Source organism: Tursiops truncatus, chromosome 17 (assembly GCF_011762595.2).
Source record: "Tursiops truncatus isolate mTurTru1 chromosome 17, mTurTru1.mat.Y, whole genome shotgun sequence".
Taxonomy (NCBI): domain Eukaryota; kingdom Metazoa; phylum Chordata; class Mammalia; order Artiodactyla; family Delphinidae; genus Tursiops; species Tursiops truncatus.
Genome location: NC_047050.1, coordinates 77546657 through 77563348, shown reverse-complemented (window position 1 = coordinate 77563348; position 16692 = coordinate 77546657). Strand labels below are relative to the sequence as shown.

The window sequence follows — 16692 nt, the reverse complement described above, 5'->3', positions numbered from 1 at the left end:
ATGCTTTTACTGTGTTTTTATTGGTTTTTAACATCACATGTCACCTGCCGGTGTCCTCTGGGGGGAAGGGGGTCACTGGCCTCAACCCCCTGACGCAGCGTCATCCCAGTGTGATGGGTAGTATTACCGCTTCATTCCCACAGGTCTCAGCACAGAACAAGGTGTCCTAGGATTATATTTGCTTTCTTGCACAACTTTTTGTTTCCCCTGGAGTTAATCATTGCCTTTTGGGGGGCTTAGTTTTCTACACGTCTCATTAATTGCTCCCTAGATTCTCCCGCGGAAGTGCGAACCTACTCTCAGTCTTCAGATTTGTTGCATAGCTGGCTGCTGCGTCATCTTTTCCTGGAGCCCCCAGCCTGCCCACTCTCTGCCCCAGGCTACTTGTTCTTGGGTTTGTGACCCAGCTGTCAGCATGGGCTGCGCCTTCACCAGCACCTCCCTCCTCTTGTCTCTGGAACCCATGCTCTCTTCTTCCTTCATTCACCCTCTGTTTGAGGAGGAACATCCTGAGCGAGGATGCGTGCAGGGTCACGGAGTCGTTCCTGTTTGCCCTCACTACTCTCTCATCTGCTTGTTCGTGCAGCTAGGGACAGTGTTGGGCTGGTGGAAGATTACTTCTTGCCAGGACTGTCATTTTCTTCCAGTCCCAAGAACTCCCATGCCTGTCTGAGTTCTGACCCTTTGTGATTTATTCTCTCTCTCTCTCTGGTTCTTCTCTTTACCCAAGTACTTTGGAAATTCTCAACGACGTGTCCTGATGTAGACCTGCTCTTTCTTTTAATTTTTAATTGAAGCATAGTTGATTTACAATGTTGTGTTAACTCCTGCTGTACAGCAATTTCCATTACGGTTTATCATAGTATATTGAATATAGTTCTCTGTGCTATACAGTAGGACCTTGTTGTTTTGTTTTTTAAATATTTTTTCATTCATTTATTTGGTTGCACCCGGTGTTAGCTGCAGCTCGAGGGCTCCTTACTTGTGGCATGCGAACTCTTAGTTGCAGCATGCATGCGGGCTCTAGCTCCCTGACCAGGGATCGAACCTGGGCCCCCTGCATTGGGAGCGCAGAGCCTTGCCCACTGTGCCACCAGGGAAGTCCCTGGACCTTGTTGTTTATGACCTCTTTCATCTATTGTCCAGAGGCCCCAACCCTTCAGTTCTAGGAAGCTTTCTTTGCTTTTGTGGTGGTTTCTCCCCTCTCCTTTTCTGGACTGCTTACTTAGATGCTGGACTTGTTTTTTGACGGGTGCAATATGTGCTGGTTAAGGGCACAGGCTCAGGAGCCATTCTGCTGCTTCCTGCTGTGTGACAGTGGTCTGTGGCTCCACTCTCTCACCAGTGAAGATGGGGATAATAATGGTCCACACTCCATGGGGTGGTTGTGAGATCGCACAAGTTAACTGTGAAAAGTAACGAGAACAGTGCCCAGCACACAAGCACTCTGAAAGCAGCAATGCCAGATTTTCACAGGGGAAGCTGCCAGCAGGGGGTGGTGCTTTTGCCCCCCACAATGGAGGTGGCAAGTCCCAGCCGATCCACCCCTTTATCCCCACCCCTGTTGTGGAGGCCTCTAAGGCGCCCGGCCAGCTCTAGCACTGGGGAGCGCCGACAAGTGCGACAATGGCTCCATTGTCTGCTTTCCAGCTATATGGTTTCGTTGTCATACATTCTGGAAAATTACAGCTTTATCTTTCAACCTTTCTGTTTAACTGTTCGTTTTCCTCTCATGCTTTCCATTTATAAGTGCTCTTTCTCGTTTGCTGAATGTTCTTTCTTTCCAGCCTCTTGTTCATGTTTTCAGACGCAACAGCCTCTCTAATATCTCTGAGGATACGGTTTTAGCTTTCCTTTTTTCCTCCTTCTTCTGCTCGCTTTATTGGCTGTGTTCCTTCTGAGTGCCTTTTCCTTTTGCTTTTTTGTTTTTTCCTCTCCCTCAGCTGTCTGGTGATCCTGGGTCGCCCAGTTGCATCTAATCTTAGTGGCTGGGGCCTATTGCCTGGTGAGCTTTGAGATCAAGGATCGAGCCAGGCCATTCTCCTGACCACCTCCCAACTGCCAGGCTTTTCTTCTGTGTTGGGAGCTACTGCAGAGATGAGCTCTTCTCTCTGAGGATTGTGGGTGCCACATGCTTGGGGCCGGACTCGGAGCCAGGGGTGGAGGTGGCAGAAAGGCGGGAATCTCACATATTCCCCCACTTTCAGAACAGGACCCTGCCCCCGATGGCCAACCCAACCGAGAGCGCCTCTGCTGGAGCTCACCTCCCAGCCACTGCCGGTAGGGGCTGAGCCCTGGAGTCTCTTCCTTTTCACAGTCGCACTTGCGTGAACGATCTCCTGGACCCCGACCTCCAAGATGCGAAAGCAGCTGCCGCTGTCCACCTTTCTTCAGCTCCACAACATTCCACCCCTTTGTCTTCATGGGTTGCTTCCTTTATAAAAATTCTTTTCCTATCATTTTAGAGGGAAGGGAGATGAGGCAAATATTGTTGGGTTTAACCAGGGGTGTCTGTATTTCATGTCAAACTCTCCCAGGATGGAGAAGAGACCTGCCTAGTTGGGGAAGACACCTTGCTGCCTCAGGCAGGCTGAAGTTGCTAAGCTGACAACTTCAGGGCCTGAGCCTCACTGAGTGAGGGTCTTGGGACTGGGTGGGCATGCAGCAAACGTCCAGGGCAGTTCAACACCAGGGATGGACACCTGGAGCCTTTAAAAAACAGTTCAGAACTAAGGGGACTCTGAGTGCATACCCTTCCCACGGGATTGGTTCAGAAGCCTGTCTCTTGGGTTGCACTTCTACCGACTGTCTGTCAGTGACTCTACGACGCCATCAGTGCGAAAGATGCACTGTTTTATGGATCAGTAGGAAAGAGAAAATGCGGCCATTAGGTGACAGCACACCATGCATTGGTAGGCGCATTCGGAGATATTATGATGCAAAGATGCATCTCGAAATCTGAGTCCGAAATACAGCGATTCTTTGTCACTGCTTTTAACCGCAGCCCTGGAGAGGATCGGGCCGTCTGTGACCTGCCTCGGGTTTTCCTGCAAAGCAGGCAGAAAACCGAGCAGAGGGCGGAGGGCGGCACGGGACGAAGCGAGGGGTGGGACTGGGACGCACGGAGGCCGGCGGAGGGCGGGGCTGGCGGCGAGCGGAGGCCGGGCGGCAGCGCGCGCGCCCCCGACACCCCCTGGCCCCGCCCCTTCTACCCGCCCCTCCCGGAGCGTTAACTGTTTCTCCCCTCACCGGAAGCGCGCTCCTTTTTCCTTCCACGTCGCCGGGGGGGAAAAGGCCTTAATCGCGAGAGTTCCGTCCTCTTGAGAGTTTCTCCGCCGGCACCCAGATCGCGCGAGACCGCGGGAGGGGCCGAAGCGTGCGGCGCGCGCGCGGCGGCCGCGACGGGCGCAAGATGGCGACGGCGACCATAGCTCTAGTAAGTGAGCACCCCGTGACCGCGGGCCGCCGCTCAGATGGCGGGAGCGGGTTGTCGGCCCGGCCAGGGCGCCGAGGGTCCCCTGGGGATGTGGCGATCGCTCCGGGGCCCCGCGCGAGCTCCCGCGTCCTTTGGTCGCGCGAGGCGGGGGCGGGGCGGGCGCGAGGCGGGGGCCGGCCTGCGGCCGCAGCTTCCGGCCCGCAGATTGCAGTTTCCGGGGGCCGGCGCGGGAGGGCCTGGCACGGTGGGGACCCGGGGCGCAGTTGGGGGCCGTGCCGCGCCCCGAGCCGGGTCCCTTCGCGGTGAGGCCGGTCGGGCCCCGGCGGCGGTCGTCCCCTTCTGTCGACGGGGTGCGCCTGTGTCCCCGACTTGAAGGCGGGGCTCCTGGGAACCGTGGCGTTTCTCCTCCCGCTAGTGTGAAAGGGGCCATTGGGCGTGCGGGGGTCTGTAGGAAGCGATCGGGCCTGGTGAGGAGGGAGGCCTTGGCTTCTTGCGTACACAGCTGTGAATTTGCTCTTCGCTGATGCTCAGCGGGGAAGAGGTTTCCAGTCAACAGGGACTCCGTCCTGCTAGCCCCACTCAGGAAGGGAAGACGTGGTCTCTCATTGCATGTTTCCTGAGCGATCACATTGTCCCAAGCGCTGTGCGAGGACTTGAGGGAACAGTGGGGAACCAGAGGCAGTCTTGCCCTTTGCCGGGGTCTGGTGGGCACTGGAGACCAGTTCCCACCCAGGGTGCGTGAAGTGCTAGGGGGGTGCGGGCACATAGAGGAAGGAACCCCTCCTGCCCTGCTTAGTGGTCTCATCCTTCAGCCACATGGAGCAGTTAGCATAGATGGACAGCCCCTCCTCACACAGCACTTCCGTGGTGAAACCTCCTTTCACTCTTCTTCCTCTCAGGCTTGTGCGACTGACTCCCCTCTGGGACCCTTCACACGGTACATACCTTTCTTTACCTGCCACTCTCCCCCGACCTGTACTCAGACTGATGGGGTGAGGTGTGTCTAAGAAGGCAGCATTTGTAGGTAGATGGAGGCTGGACTGATAGGGGAGATATCTCAGGGTCAGGGGGTGTACTTAGACTGCCTTGGCCATGCTCTCAGCTGGGGGCTGATGCCCAGAGAGGGGGCCGAACCTGTTGCACTGGGGAAGAAACTGACCCCCAGTGAGAGAGAGGCCCCAGGCTATGAGGGGGGCCCAGTGTGTGACTGTCAGGCCTAGCTAACTTCATTGTCTTCTTTCTGCCATGAGCCGCTTCCTGTTGAAGCCACGAGAGCAACTACCTTTGTGAGAGAGACGTTAGAAAAGAGGTGAAGGTGGAGGCTTGGAGGCCACCAAAACTGGGAAGGTGTAGGAGCAGGAGAGGCCAGTGAGAGTCACGTCCCCAGGCGTCCACAGACCTGCGTCAACACCATGCCTCAGCCTTGCTCAGGGGGACTGAGCTCTGCTGTGGCACAGGGCCAGACACAGGTGGTGTCATAGTAGAGGTGGATAGGGGCACTGAGTCTAAACCCTGTAAGCTGGGGTTTTCAATAAGGGTCTTCACTGACCGTCTGACTCCTTTCAAGAGGTTAATACGTGTATGCTAATAGGTGTATGTAAACTGTAGAGGCCCGGGCTTCCCTCATCAGCTTGTGGGAGTGAAGTCCAGCTTGTGGTCCAACACATTCCTTTTCCTACCTTTTGAATGGATAGGTTTCTAGAAGGGTTACCTGTTTCCCTGCAGTCCTTTTGGGGCATATTGAGAGCTTGGTCTCTGTCTTCCGGTCCATGCATGCTGAGCAGTGCTGGTTTGCTGTCCAAAGCTGTGGCTTCAGCTCTTGTGGGAGGTGGAGTGGAATGGCACGTGATCTCTTGAGGAAGGACCCAGGAAGATACAGAAGCGTTTCTTCTGACGTGGGTGTGCCTTCCACCTGGCGGCTGCAGAAACGGGCCGTAGCCCCTTCCTCTGACACTTGGACTCACTCCCACTTGGGACCATCATCCTTGGGTTCCATCTGGCAGGAGCACTGGGACCCTCCCCCCTCCCCAGGGGCACAGTTGCTTTTTTGCTCTTTCTGTGGGTCCCAGCCTGCGTGTCAGTTCCCAGAGAGGCCTTCCCTGCGTGCTGGGGCCCAGCGTGCCCCGTAGTCCCGCTCTTCCCACCCTGTGCTTGATGTTCTTCTTAGCACTTGTTAACTACAGAAATGATCTCACGTAGGTGCTGGTTGCCATGCCTCTTGTCTTGTTTTGCTGCATCTGCAGTGCCCTGCACAGAGCCTGGCCATGCAGTGGACAGCATGGCACCGTGTCAAGGGGACTGAACGGAAGGAAGGCAGTGTCCTGCAGTGGCCCTGCTGTGGCCGCTTGACTCTGGGTGCTGTGATAGCACCAGTAACCCTCGAAACCTATGCATTGCTTGCCACGTGCGCGTGGGTTGCCTTGAGCGCTCTGTGTGGAGCCACTCACTGAATCTTCCTGCCGGCCCCAGGAGACAGGCCTGAGGGGCCTGAAGCCTGGAGATGTTAAGTAATTACGTAACTTTCCTTTTCTTCTAGTGGAAATAATCCTTTTGCCCTGGGCTGTTGATCATTGACAGTGCTGGGGTTTGGGGCCCAGAATCATGGGGCAGCACTGCACCCCACCCCACCATACACACACACACACACACACACACACACACACACACACGTGCCGGAGGGGGATTCGCACCCCTCAAGGCACTGCTGCCTGGTGGGGGGCTTTGTGACTGCAGGGCATGCTTCATTCATTGCCAGAGGATGACAGCATAGGGCTAGCTGTAATGATAAATGACAGTTTCCTTTAAGCTCTCTTAGCATCTGCTTAGAACAGAACCCTAGGCTCAGTGGGACTGGAAACTTTGTTTCTGCCATGAATAGGTAGGAGGTAGGATGTCCTTCCTAGAGTTCTTGGTGAACTGAATTTTCCTGGGAAGTCTCTTCTGAGCTGGGTTCTGATCTCAGCACTGTCCTGGTTCCTTTGTTGGCTGTTACAGTAATTTGGGGGAGTGGTTTATAAGTGTGCCCTCAAGCTGACTCTGTTCACAGGGGTCTAAAGGTTGGATCGTATCCCCAGACCTGAAGTGATCTCTTGCTGCGGGTCTTAAGAGGCAGCCTCTGCTCTGGGTGTGTTCTGGGGGCTGCCACGGAACTTGGGGCAAAGCCAGACTCTAACCCTGTCCCCAGATGCCATGTGCCCACTGGGTGGGACCTGTGTCAGCAGGTCCCCCCTTTCCTTTGTCTGTCTCTGGGGCACAGTTTCTAAGCAGCAGTGGTGCCGAGTTCAGAGGGGTTCCAGGGAGGCAGCAAGGCTGGGTCGGCCACAGCTTCTGTGCCTGCTGGCCACGTCTCCAGTGCAGTCAGGTTTGTGCTGCTGTCTCTCCTTTGAGGCTGGAACTCCTGAGACATGCTCTGGCCACGTTGGCCCAGCCTTTGGCTTTGTTTGTGCACGGACCCTTGAGGGTGGGCATGGCTGTCGCCTGTGTTCAAGATACCTGTGGGTCTCGTCCTTGATCTGGGAGCGGGTTCCTGCTGTGTGGCATCTGAGAAGGTGGGGAAGTCTCAGGGCGCCTCCACTAAGACCCTCTCCCCTGTGACGTTGCCCACCTCCTGCCCTTGGCCTGCCACCCTTCTAAGCTGGGTCGGCAGCTTCTCCTTCCATTGGGCTGGCTCTGCATGGCAGTGCTTCTCGGCCCCTCTAGGCATGGCCAAGCTCTCATCTGCCCCGAGTTAGACAGCCCTGGACAGTTTGCTGGGGGAGGGAGGTTTATACATGCAGACACCCTGCCCGGCCCTGCCACTCAGAGGGCAGCCCTCCTCGGAGCTGTCTTCAGGAGGGGCCTGGGACCTGCCCCAGGGGCTTTTTGGCCAGAGACTGTTGAAGGCATTGGGGCTGACGCTGAGCTGTGGGCTGGCCCAGGCATGTGGACAGGGTGCTGAAGAGGTGCCTCTGTCTGCCTCAGGAGGGAGACGGCCATCTGCGCTCCTTATCATCTTGTCCTGCCTGGCCTGGCCCAGCCTACCAGTAGGAAAGGAAGTGATCTTTAGGACCTCAGCTGTGTGGCCAGAGGGCAGCTCTCGACCCACTCCTGCCTTCTGTTGGGCTGGGGCAGAAGCATAGCTCAGCTCTCTACCCTGTCTCTTTCTGGGGACTCGTTGCCAGCTCGGGGCTGCCACAGATTTGCTCTGGTTTCTGCCAGGCCAGCCCCTTGTGCTGGGCTCTGGGCAGCTGCAGGTGTGCTGGAGGAGTGGGCAGGGTGAGGTGCAGGGAGGCAGTGTCAGGAGTGTCCAGGGGCCATGTCACAGCTGGCTCCTTCCTGGGCCCCTGCCGGCCTCCCTTCCTGGTCCGTGCGGAGCTCAGCTCTTAACCAGGAAAGACGAGAGAGGGCCTGGGTGGCTGGGTCTTGTGGACGTCCGTCACATCATCTCCTTCCTGCCTGCAGCAGGTCAATGGCCAGCAAGGAGGGGGGTCCGAGCCGGCGGCGGTGGCGGCGGCGGCGGCGGCAGTGGTGGCAGCGGGAGACAAATGGAAACCTTCACAGGTACTGACCTTAAGCATCCTCGCCCTCAGGCCCGCCTGCCCGCCCGCCCGCCCGCCCGCCCGCCTGCCTGCCTGCCTTCGCGTCCCTGGGCCCAGAGAGACCTGGCAGGGGGTGGGGCGGGAGGAGCCCGAGGGACTCTTCTCTGTCCTGCCCTCTCGCTCGCCACCCAGCCTCCAGCCTGGCTGTAGCCTCCTCCTCCCTGCCTCTACTTGGCGTCCTCCCTGCTTCTGTGGTGGGTTGAAGCCTCATGTGTCTTCAGACACCAGGCAGATGGTGGCTGTGGTCAGGTGGGGTGTGAACCTCAGCCGGTGGGAGCCCTTCACGTCGGTGTCATACAGAAGGGCAAACGTGTTGTTCCCGAACGTGCAGGGTATTGCTAAGAGCCAGAGATACAGTTTCACTTCAGATCTCTGACTTAAGTAAAACGTGAAAGCAGAACCGTGTGTAAGTCAAAGTCCAAGTCTGGCGGCCTCGGGGCAGGGCTTCAGGGTAGGCGTGGGAGATCTTGGCCAGTTCTGGTCGCAGAGCCGGTGGGAGTGTGGGAGGGGGAGCCGGGTAAGAAGGTTCTTCACGCTTCTCCACGGCAGCGCCTGCGTCCAGAGTGTTGGGGGGCTGTTCGGCTGGGCCCCCAGCACGCTGGGGGGAGGGCCATGGCACGCAGCCTGGACCCTAGGAAGTTACGGGGGCTGAAGCTGGTGGGCCCCTCTAGCCAGCCCTCCCCGACCCTGGCTGGCTGTCTAGCCAGCCATTGGCTGGTAGAAGGGCTTTTTGTTTATCAAGACAAAGAGGAGATTGAAAAGTTTCTAAGGGGCTGAAAGGGGGTAGCATTGGTTACCATGGTGACAGCCTGCTCTGGAGTCATAGCCCCAGGCTCTCGGGCCTCTCTCGCACTAAGGAGAACTGGGCTTGGAGCCAGCGGGAAGGACAGCCTCGCAGGGGCCAGACTGGGTCGCCAGGGGAGGGGCTTCCAGGGCTTCCTGCCCTTTGACCCTGTGCTGGAAACCCCACACTCCAGCTGGTCAGGATGGTGGTTCTTGGGGTTTGGGTCATCCAGCCCCTTCCTGCCCCCTTTGTACCTCTGTCCTTGCTCGTCACTCCTGTGCTGGCGACCTGCCTCTCTTCTCTGCTGTCCCTCCCGAGGCTTCATGCTGGGTGCTGCAGATACCCGCTCTGGAGCGCTTGCTGGCCACCCAGTAACTGGTGGATAGGCAGGTGTGTTCTAACTCCCGACACACGTGCTCTTCTGGGTCTGGTGGCCGTGCTTCTCTTCCAGCTTACACAACTGTTTTCTTCCCCCTGCAAACAGCTTAGAAATGAGTTTTGGTAGAGGGCATGTAAACAGTCCTAGTAGCATCCACTGTGGTCTGCAGCAGGCTGGGACACCGCCACCGCCACCAAAGCGTCTCCTCCTCCCTGTGCTCGCCTAGGGTGCTGGTGGGTGTCCACTTCTGTCCCCCTGTGGCTGGCCTGCTTCTGGCCTCTCTTGCCAGGGTGCCTATGCACAGCCCAGGGAGGAGTTTGGTGGAGGTGGGTTGGAGCCCTCCTTGGGGCTGCCGTGGCCTGGGAGAACAACTCCGGGCTCTCCGGGCGGTGTGCACAGTGTGCAGGGATGGGTTACCGCCTGGAGCTGTGCTGGGAGGGAGCCCTTGCCCATACTTGCTCTTTGAGTGGCCCCTGGATCTCGTCCCGAGCAGGGAAGCCGAGTCTGTGGCCGCGGCTGGGGCCATGAGGAAGTGTGGGTGCCAGGCGGTCCGGGAGTGAGGAGTCCCAGGACCTCCAGCGAGCCCTGGCCCCCTCCCCTTGTCTTAGAGGACAGCTGAGGCTGGCTCTCTTGTGCAGCATGGGACGGGGGTTCTGGGGTCAGGCATGCCACGAGGGCTGGGCCCTCTCACTACTTGTACCTGTCTGGGTGACTCCTGCAAGCCTGGGTCCTGCAGCTGCCCTGGGTTGGCCAAGGGCCCCCAAGGTGTCTGTCTGCCTCGGTGTGTGTCCTCCCGGTGGATCCTGGAGGAGACCAGCCTGGGACAGGCATAGGGGTGTCAGGTGGGCAGACCCACGTCCAGGCTAGGTGGGAGACAGTCTGTGTGAGGACGTGTCTGCCCCTGGGAGCGGGCTGAGCTGCAGGCCACGTGCGGTTGTCGGGGAAGGAGGTGGGGTGGGCTCCTGGGGCCGTGTGAGGGAGGTCTTCAACTTGTCCTTAATGCCTTCCCTGCTCCCCATCACCAGGGGACAGACTCCATCAAGATGGAGAACGGGCAGAGCACAGCCGCAAAGCTGGGACTGCCTCCCCTGACGCCTGAGCAGCAAGAGGCCCTCCAGAAGGTGAGAGCGTGTGTCCTGCCCGGGGCGCTGCGGCAGGGGGAAGCCGCTGGCGGGGGAAGGCCCATCTCCCCGCAGGCCAGGCCCCCCAGTGCTCCTCAACACCTTCTCTCGCAGGCCAAGAAGTACGCCATGGAGCAGAGCATCAAGAGCGTGCTGGTGAAGCAGACCATCGCCCACCAGCAGCAGCAGCTCACCAACCTGCAGGTGAGCTGCCCTCCCCGCCCCTCCACCGCCTCCTCTGCCTTCTCTTCCTCCTCTTGTGCCTGCGGCTGTCCCCGCAAGGTGTCGTGCTGCTCGGTTTCTCAAGGACTCCTTGGGACGCCCGGGTTCCTCCCTGGGGCACGAGTGGCCCAGCCTGACCCACGCCCCCCCCAACCCTCCTCTGCGCCCCACCGCCCCTCCCGAATCGGCTCCTCTTCTTGGACTTCAGACTGTGGCCCTGAGCCCGTGTGCCCCCAGGCGGCATGGCTGGTGTTGCAGCCCCTAGGAATGTTCCTCCCCACCCCCATGGCCTCGGATAAGAGCAGTCGGGCCCCCCTGCAGGGAGTTCAGTCCTCGGCTTGGGGCCCAGGACTGAGAGGACAGGCTGGGGACGCCTCCACGGGGCCCTGCTCTAGGCCTGTGGCCAAAGGCTGCCTCGGCTCTGGGGAAGAGGACAGGGTGAGGCTGACAGGTGCCTGGGCCTCGAGCCCCCCCCCACCGCCCCCTGCCCCCCTCCCCCTCAGATGTTCACGCTGCCAGGAGATGCCCTGGCTCTTCACTGTGCTCCATCCGTTCCTCCCCTCCCCCTTCCCTTCCCCTCCCTCCTCCTCCTCCCCCTCCTCCTTCTCCTCCTTCTCCTCCTTCCCCCTTCCTTCTGCCCCGCCAGCCAGGCTGCGGGGCGGGGCACCTGGGGCTCTGAGGCCCCCCTGGGCAGGTGCCGGCAGCTGGCCTCTTGGCCGGCAGTGTGGGAAGGCAGGCGGGCCTCCTGGCAGGGCGGGGACTCCGGGCCTTGCCGCTGTCTGCGTGAGGTGTGACGAGAGCGGAGACTGCTCGGCTCCAACAGACTGAACTCTGTCTTTACTGTCTTTCAGATGGCAGCAGTGACAATGGGCTTTGGAGATCCTCTCTCACCTTTGCAATCGGTCAATAGACATGCTCACTTCTTCCGGGGCTCATGTCCTTAGTCAGGGCTAGAGGGGGGCAGTGCGGCCCGCGTGCTGGGGACCTTGCTCCCCGTAGCCGGCCCTGCCCGCCAGCTCGGGACAAGCGCAACAGAGCGCCAGGCGTGGCGGGGCCAGTGGTGTGGGGGGCACCCACCCCGGGACCGCCCCTGGGGAGGCCTACATCTGCTCTGAGGGCCCGCCTTAAAACTAACCGGCCAGGTAACTGCGGAGGGCAGCCGGCCAGGAGGGTAGCTGCCCACGCCAGGCCCGCCTGCACCCATGCCGCCTGCACACACGGGGTGCACCGCCGGGCCTCCAGCTCCGCCGGTCTCCAGGCTGCTCGGGCTCCTGGCTTGGGGTCAGGCCCCCGAGGAGAGAAGGGTCTTAACTCATGGCCGCATCAAACCCTGGAGGGAGGACGGATGGATGGGGTGGGGGGCTGGGGGGACCCAAGCAAATGAGAGAGGGAAGCACGAGGACTGGGCCTCGGGCCTGGCTGTCAGCAAGGGGCGGAGGCCACGCGGCCAGGGGACAGGCAGAGGCGGCGGCCAGAGGGGACAGGGGACAGGCAGAGGCGGCGGCCACAGCCCTGGCTGCTATCAGCAGGAGTCTGGGAAGGAGAAGCCCCTCCATCCCCCAGAGGCAGGCTGAGGAGGAGGCCAGGCCCCTCTGGGGAGTCCGAGGGGGAAACGTGGCCTTCTCTGGGGGTCACCCCTGGGTGTGCCGCTCTGGCAGGGGAGACGTGGTCCTGCCCTCGAGGACCAGACAGTCCCTGTGTCCTCCCTAGGAGGCGTCCGTCTGTGGGGACAGGTCAGGGAGAGGGCATTTGGCACACCTGCTGTTGGGGAGCCCACACTGAAGAGGAGACGAGCTCCTATCTTGGAAAACTTTGACCCGAGGGGCAGCTGGCTTTATGTCTGGGGCGCCTGGTGCGAGAGGGGACATAATTGCACTTTTGGGGGGGTCCTTGGTCTCAGCAGGGAGCCTGAGGCCTGTTTGTTGAGAGTATAGTTTGAGGAGGGGAGTCCCATTTGTGGGGGGGAATTCTAGTCTGGGGGAGATGTGGACCTTATTTGTAGGCCCCTTTTTGAGGGACGGGGGGCCCGGCCTGTTCTAGGCCAATTGATGTATCTAAAAGAAGCTGGCCTCTGGTTATGGGGAACCTCGTGAGGGTGTGGGGCTCCCCTGTTGAGGGGCTAGAGCCAGGGCCCCGTCTCCTTTGCCTGCCCTGGGCCTGTGGTCTCCTCCCTGGGCCCAGCTCCTCCCAGTGGCCCATGGCGTGTGGCTCTAGGACCCTCCCTACCAGGCATGTCATATGTGAGGTGGCAGGGTGGGAACTGTCTCCTTGAGGGAATGGGGAGGTCCCTCGGCACAACTGCCATGCTCGCCCCAGCGTAGAGGCGGTGTGTCTGCCCAAGCAGAGCCCAGGGGCTTCTCCTTTTGGCGGCTCTGCCACCTCTTGATGTTCCCGGGGAGTGGCAGCCCTTTTTTGTGAGGGTTCAGGCTCTGGGGCCCTGCGCGAGCGGCTGCTGTTCGTCTTCTCTCCAGGGAGCCCCTGTCTGGGCTCCTCCCCTCCTCCCCGGGGTCTCTTCTGGGCGGTAGCTGCCCTGTCTTCTGTCCCCTCTCTCGCCTCCACACCAGTGGGTCCCTGCAGCCTGGCGGCTCCCCCTTCCCTCTCTGTCGGAGTGCACGGCCAGGACCCTGGGAGGACCTCTCAGCCCACCTGGGTGCCCGGCCCCAAACTGGAGGGCTTGCGGCCCTGCCTTGCGACCACCTGTCAGCTTCGCTGTCAGTCTGCCCGGGACCTGGGTTGGCCGGGGTGCGTTCGTTTCCTGCCTCCAGGCCTGCCTTTCCTTCCTGGGGGTGGGGTCCTGCCGACCCCCACCACCCTGACTGCAGGGGCTGAGCCTGTACCACGCTGCCGTGTGGGGAGCCCTCCCCAAGCGGAGCTGGGTGGGTGGGCCAGGAGGGGAATGGGCTGCCCAGCCTCCCACCACCCCCTCACAAGCCAGTGGCTCTCTCTCCCCTTGTGTCCTGCTCCAGATGGCAGCTCAGCGACAGCGGGCACTAGCCATCATGTGCCGGGTCTACGTGGGCTCCATCTACTACGAGCTGGGGGAGGACACCATTCGCCAGGCCTTTGCCCCCTTTGGACCCATCAAGAGCATTGACATGTCCTGGGACTCCGTCACCATGAAGCACAAGGTGAGGTTCCATCTTCCCTGCCTCGCCCCACCCCCGGGCTCTCCAGGCCTAACAGCGTGTTCCTGCGTCCAGGGCTTTGCATTTGTGGAGTACGAGGTCCCAGAGGCCGCCCAGCTGGCCTTGGAGCAGATGAACTCCGTGATGCTGGGAGGCAGGAACATCAAGGTGAGGCCGGGGGTGGACCTCGGGGTCAGCACGTGGCACGGGTGTGCGGTGTTCAGTCCCCCCGAGATGCAGAGCAGCCCCTCCAGGAGCCTGCAGCGACCCGGCCTAGGCTGACTGGGCACTCTTCATCCCTGCCTCTCCCCCAGGTGGGCAGACCCAGCAACATAGGGCAGGCCCAGCCCATCATAGACCAGCTGGCCGAGGAGGCGCGAGCCTTCAACCGCATCTACGTGGCTTCTGTGCACCAGGACCTCTCGGACGACGACATCAAGAGTGTGTTTGAGGCCTTCGGCAAGATCAAATCTTGCACACTGGCTCGGGACCCCACGACTGGCAAGCACAAGGGCTATGGCTTCATCGGTGAGCTTGGGGAGGCGGGGTGGCGGTGAAGCCCACCCGACACCGTGGCCGGCGCTCACTGCCACTCCTGCTCTGCAGAATATGAGAAGGCCCAGTCGTCCCAGGATGCCGTGTCTTCCATGAACCTTTTTGACCTGGGTGGCCAGTACTTGCGGGTGGGCAAGGCTGTCACCCCCCCTATGCCCCTGCTTACACCTGCCACACCTGGAGGCCTCCCGCCTGCTGCTGCTGTGGCCGCAGCTGCAGCCACAGCCAAGATTACGGCTCAGGTAAGGGCAGGTGGGATTGTGTGGGCTTGGTGGTGGGCACCAGGCCCCCGATCCTGTGCGGACTGGCTCTTTGGTCTTGAGTGGAGGCGGCCAGACCGGGGACTAAGCACAGTGGCCTTGGTTGCAGGAAGCAGTGGCTGGAGCAGCGGTACTGGGTACTCTAGCCACACCTGGACTGGTGTCCCCTGCCCTGACTCTGGCCCAGCCCCTGGGGGCTCTACCCCAGGCTGTCATGGCTGCCCAGGCCCCGGGAGTTATCACAGGTGAGCCTGGGTGGGTCGAGGTTTCCCTCCTTCCCCTGCCCCCTCCTCTGGGCTTGATGCCTTCAGCTGCCCTTAATGAGCTTCCTTAGTCCCCTGTGCCCCGGGCAGTTCAGCCATGCTCAGCGGTGCTGTGCTCCTTCCTGGGAATGGTGGAGGCGGGGGGAGTGACTGCTGGACCTGGTGGGTTTGCTGCAGGTGTGACCCCGGCCCGGCCTCCCATTCCGGTCACCATCCCCTCTGTGGGAGTGGTGAACCCCATCCTGGCCAGTCCTCCGACACTCGGTCTCCTGGAGCCCAAGAAAGAGAAGGAGGAGGAGGAGCTGTTCCCTGAGTCCGAGAGGCCAGAGATGCTGAGTGAGCAGGAGCACATGAGCATCTCTGGCAGCAGCGCCCGCCACATGGTGATGCAGAAGCTCCTCCGCAAGCAGGAGGTGGGCAGCCGGGGCCGGTGGGGCGGGGCGGGGTGGGGCGGGGTGGTGCAGCCAGCCACAGCTCTCAGCTGTCCCCCCCCCCCACAGTCCACAGTGATGGTTCTGCGCAACATGGTGGACCCCAAGGACATCGATGACGACCTGGAGGGGGAGGTGACCGAGGAGTGTGGCAAGTTTGGTGCTGTCAACCGTGTCATCATCTACCAGGAGAAGCAGGGCGAGGAGGAGGATGCAGAGATCATTGTCAAGATTTTTGTGGAGTTTTCCGTAGCCTCTGAGACTCACAAGGCCATCCAGGCCCTCAACGGGCGCTGGTTTGCTGGCCGCAAGGTGGTGGCTGAAGTGTATGACCAGGAGCGTTTTGATAACAGTGACCTCTCCGCGTGACCTTAGACCCATTCCCTGGACTTGCACTTTCTCCTCGTTTCCTCCGGGTTTTATAGAGAGATTCGGTGGTATCTTGGGCCCAGCCGCCCAGCCTGTGGATAAAGGTGCAGATGCTGCTGGCCCTGAACGTTCCTGTCTGACAGTGGTCTTGTGCTTATTGGGTCCCGTTGGGGCGCGGGCGCGGCTCAGGGCAAGCACCCGGGCCGTGCGGAGGCACTGGGCCTTGGCGGCCGAGACCTCAGTGCCGGGAGGAGGGCATTCGCCGGGGTCAGCAGGGGCTGCTTGGTTACTTGGTACCCGCATGGGGCCGCGGAGGGACGTGGGGGTGGCTTTCCTGCTCTGTGGGGCTCCACTGTCACCTGCGCAGGAAGTGCTGCGAGAAGGCTGGCCCAGAGCCCCTGAAGTCCCGGGACACGTTTAGTCTGTCAGGCAAATGAGCGCCGCCTTGGCCCGGCGCCCTACCCTCCGGGAGCCCACGTCCCTGTAAGAGGGGCGGCGGGCAGGATCGTGGGGTCTTGAGGCCAGGCCCGGGGAGGGGGCCCAGCGGGCGGGAGGGGCGGCAGGAAGCCTCGGTCCCGGGAACGGTTGGGGCGCTGGCGTGCGGGAGCTCAGGCTTTGAACGGACTTCAGTTCCCACCATGCCTTGCGCCAGGGGGAGGGAACCGAGCTTCCCGACAGGCCGTGCGCGGTGCCGCTACGGGTCTTCGGACGCACCGGCGCCGCGAGGCCTTGTGGGGGTTGCAGTTCGGGGCGACGAGGGGCGGCGAGGGCGGGCCTCGGCTTCCCGGCGGGCTGCGCGGCTGCCGGCGGTTGTCGGCGGGGCAGTCCGGCGGATAGTGGCGGCGGTTCCGGCTGCGGCACAGCGGCGGGCGAGCGGACGGGCCGGGTCAAGTGGGCCTGGCGGGATGCGGGGCCGCCGCCGCCTCCTGAGAGTCTGAGCGTCGGCCGGGCCGCGCCCCCCGCCCAGGCCGCCGTGGTCCGAGCGTCCCGAGCGCGGGCCGGGCCCAGCGCCGCCGCCGCCGCCGCCCTGCTGCCGCCGCCGCCGCCGCCGCCGCCGCCGCCGCCGCCGCCGCCGCCCCGGGCCGCCCCCGGCACCTCCCCCGCCCGGGCCGGCCCGGCGCTCATGCGGGCCGAGCCCCGCCCCCCGCCCCCCGCCTGAGCCCGCGCCCG

General features: G+C 61.4%; 2 protein-coding genes and 2 long non-coding RNA genes across 9 annotated transcripts in view; 1 reads left to right on the top strand and 3 right to left on the bottom strand.

Moving 5' to 3' along the window:
* LOC109552684 (uncharacterized) overlaps positions 1-16692 on the bottom strand; it is a 148805-nt gene that overhangs the window by 77631 nt on the left and 54482 nt on the right. The gene's annotated exons all lie outside the window — the stretch shown is intronic.
* On the bottom strand, positions 2-3378 carry LOC109552686 (uncharacterized). The gene is made up of 2 exons (XR_012327098.1): positions 3250-3378; positions 2-2453 (listed from the first exon to the last, which is right to left on the bottom strand). It is a non-coding gene; the product is annotated as an uncharacterized lncRNA (long non-coding RNA).
* On the top strand, positions 3290-15649 carry PUF60 (poly(U) binding splicing factor 60). 6 transcript variants are annotated; one of them, XM_033842772.2, is made up of 12 exons: positions 3290-3436; positions 7877-7975; positions 10202-10297; positions 10412-10501; positions 11371-11421; positions 13486-13647; positions 13720-13812; positions 13959-14172; positions 14251-14441; positions 14569-14704; positions 14900-15135; positions 15223-15649. In XM_033842772.2, exons 1-12 carry the CDS (start codon positions 3413-3415, stop codon positions 15520-15522), a joined length of 1692 nt encoding a protein of 563 aa, XP_033698663.1. In that variant the 5' UTR covers positions 3290-3412; the 3' UTR covers positions 15523-15649. The 6 variants fall into 6 exon arrangements, with proteins under 6 accessions (XP_033698663.1, XP_033698665.1, XP_033698667.1 ...); XM_033842773.2 differs by having other exon boundaries at positions 3398-3436; positions 7880-7975; XM_033842774.2 differs by lacking the exon at positions 11371-11421 and having other exon boundaries at positions 3291-3436.
* LOC141276844 (uncharacterized) lies at positions 13986-16647 on the bottom strand. Its single transcript, XM_073794361.1, has one exon. It carries the CDS (start codon positions 16645-16647, stop codon positions 15940-15942), a length of 708 nt encoding a protein of 235 aa, XP_073650462.1. The 3' UTR covers positions 13986-15939.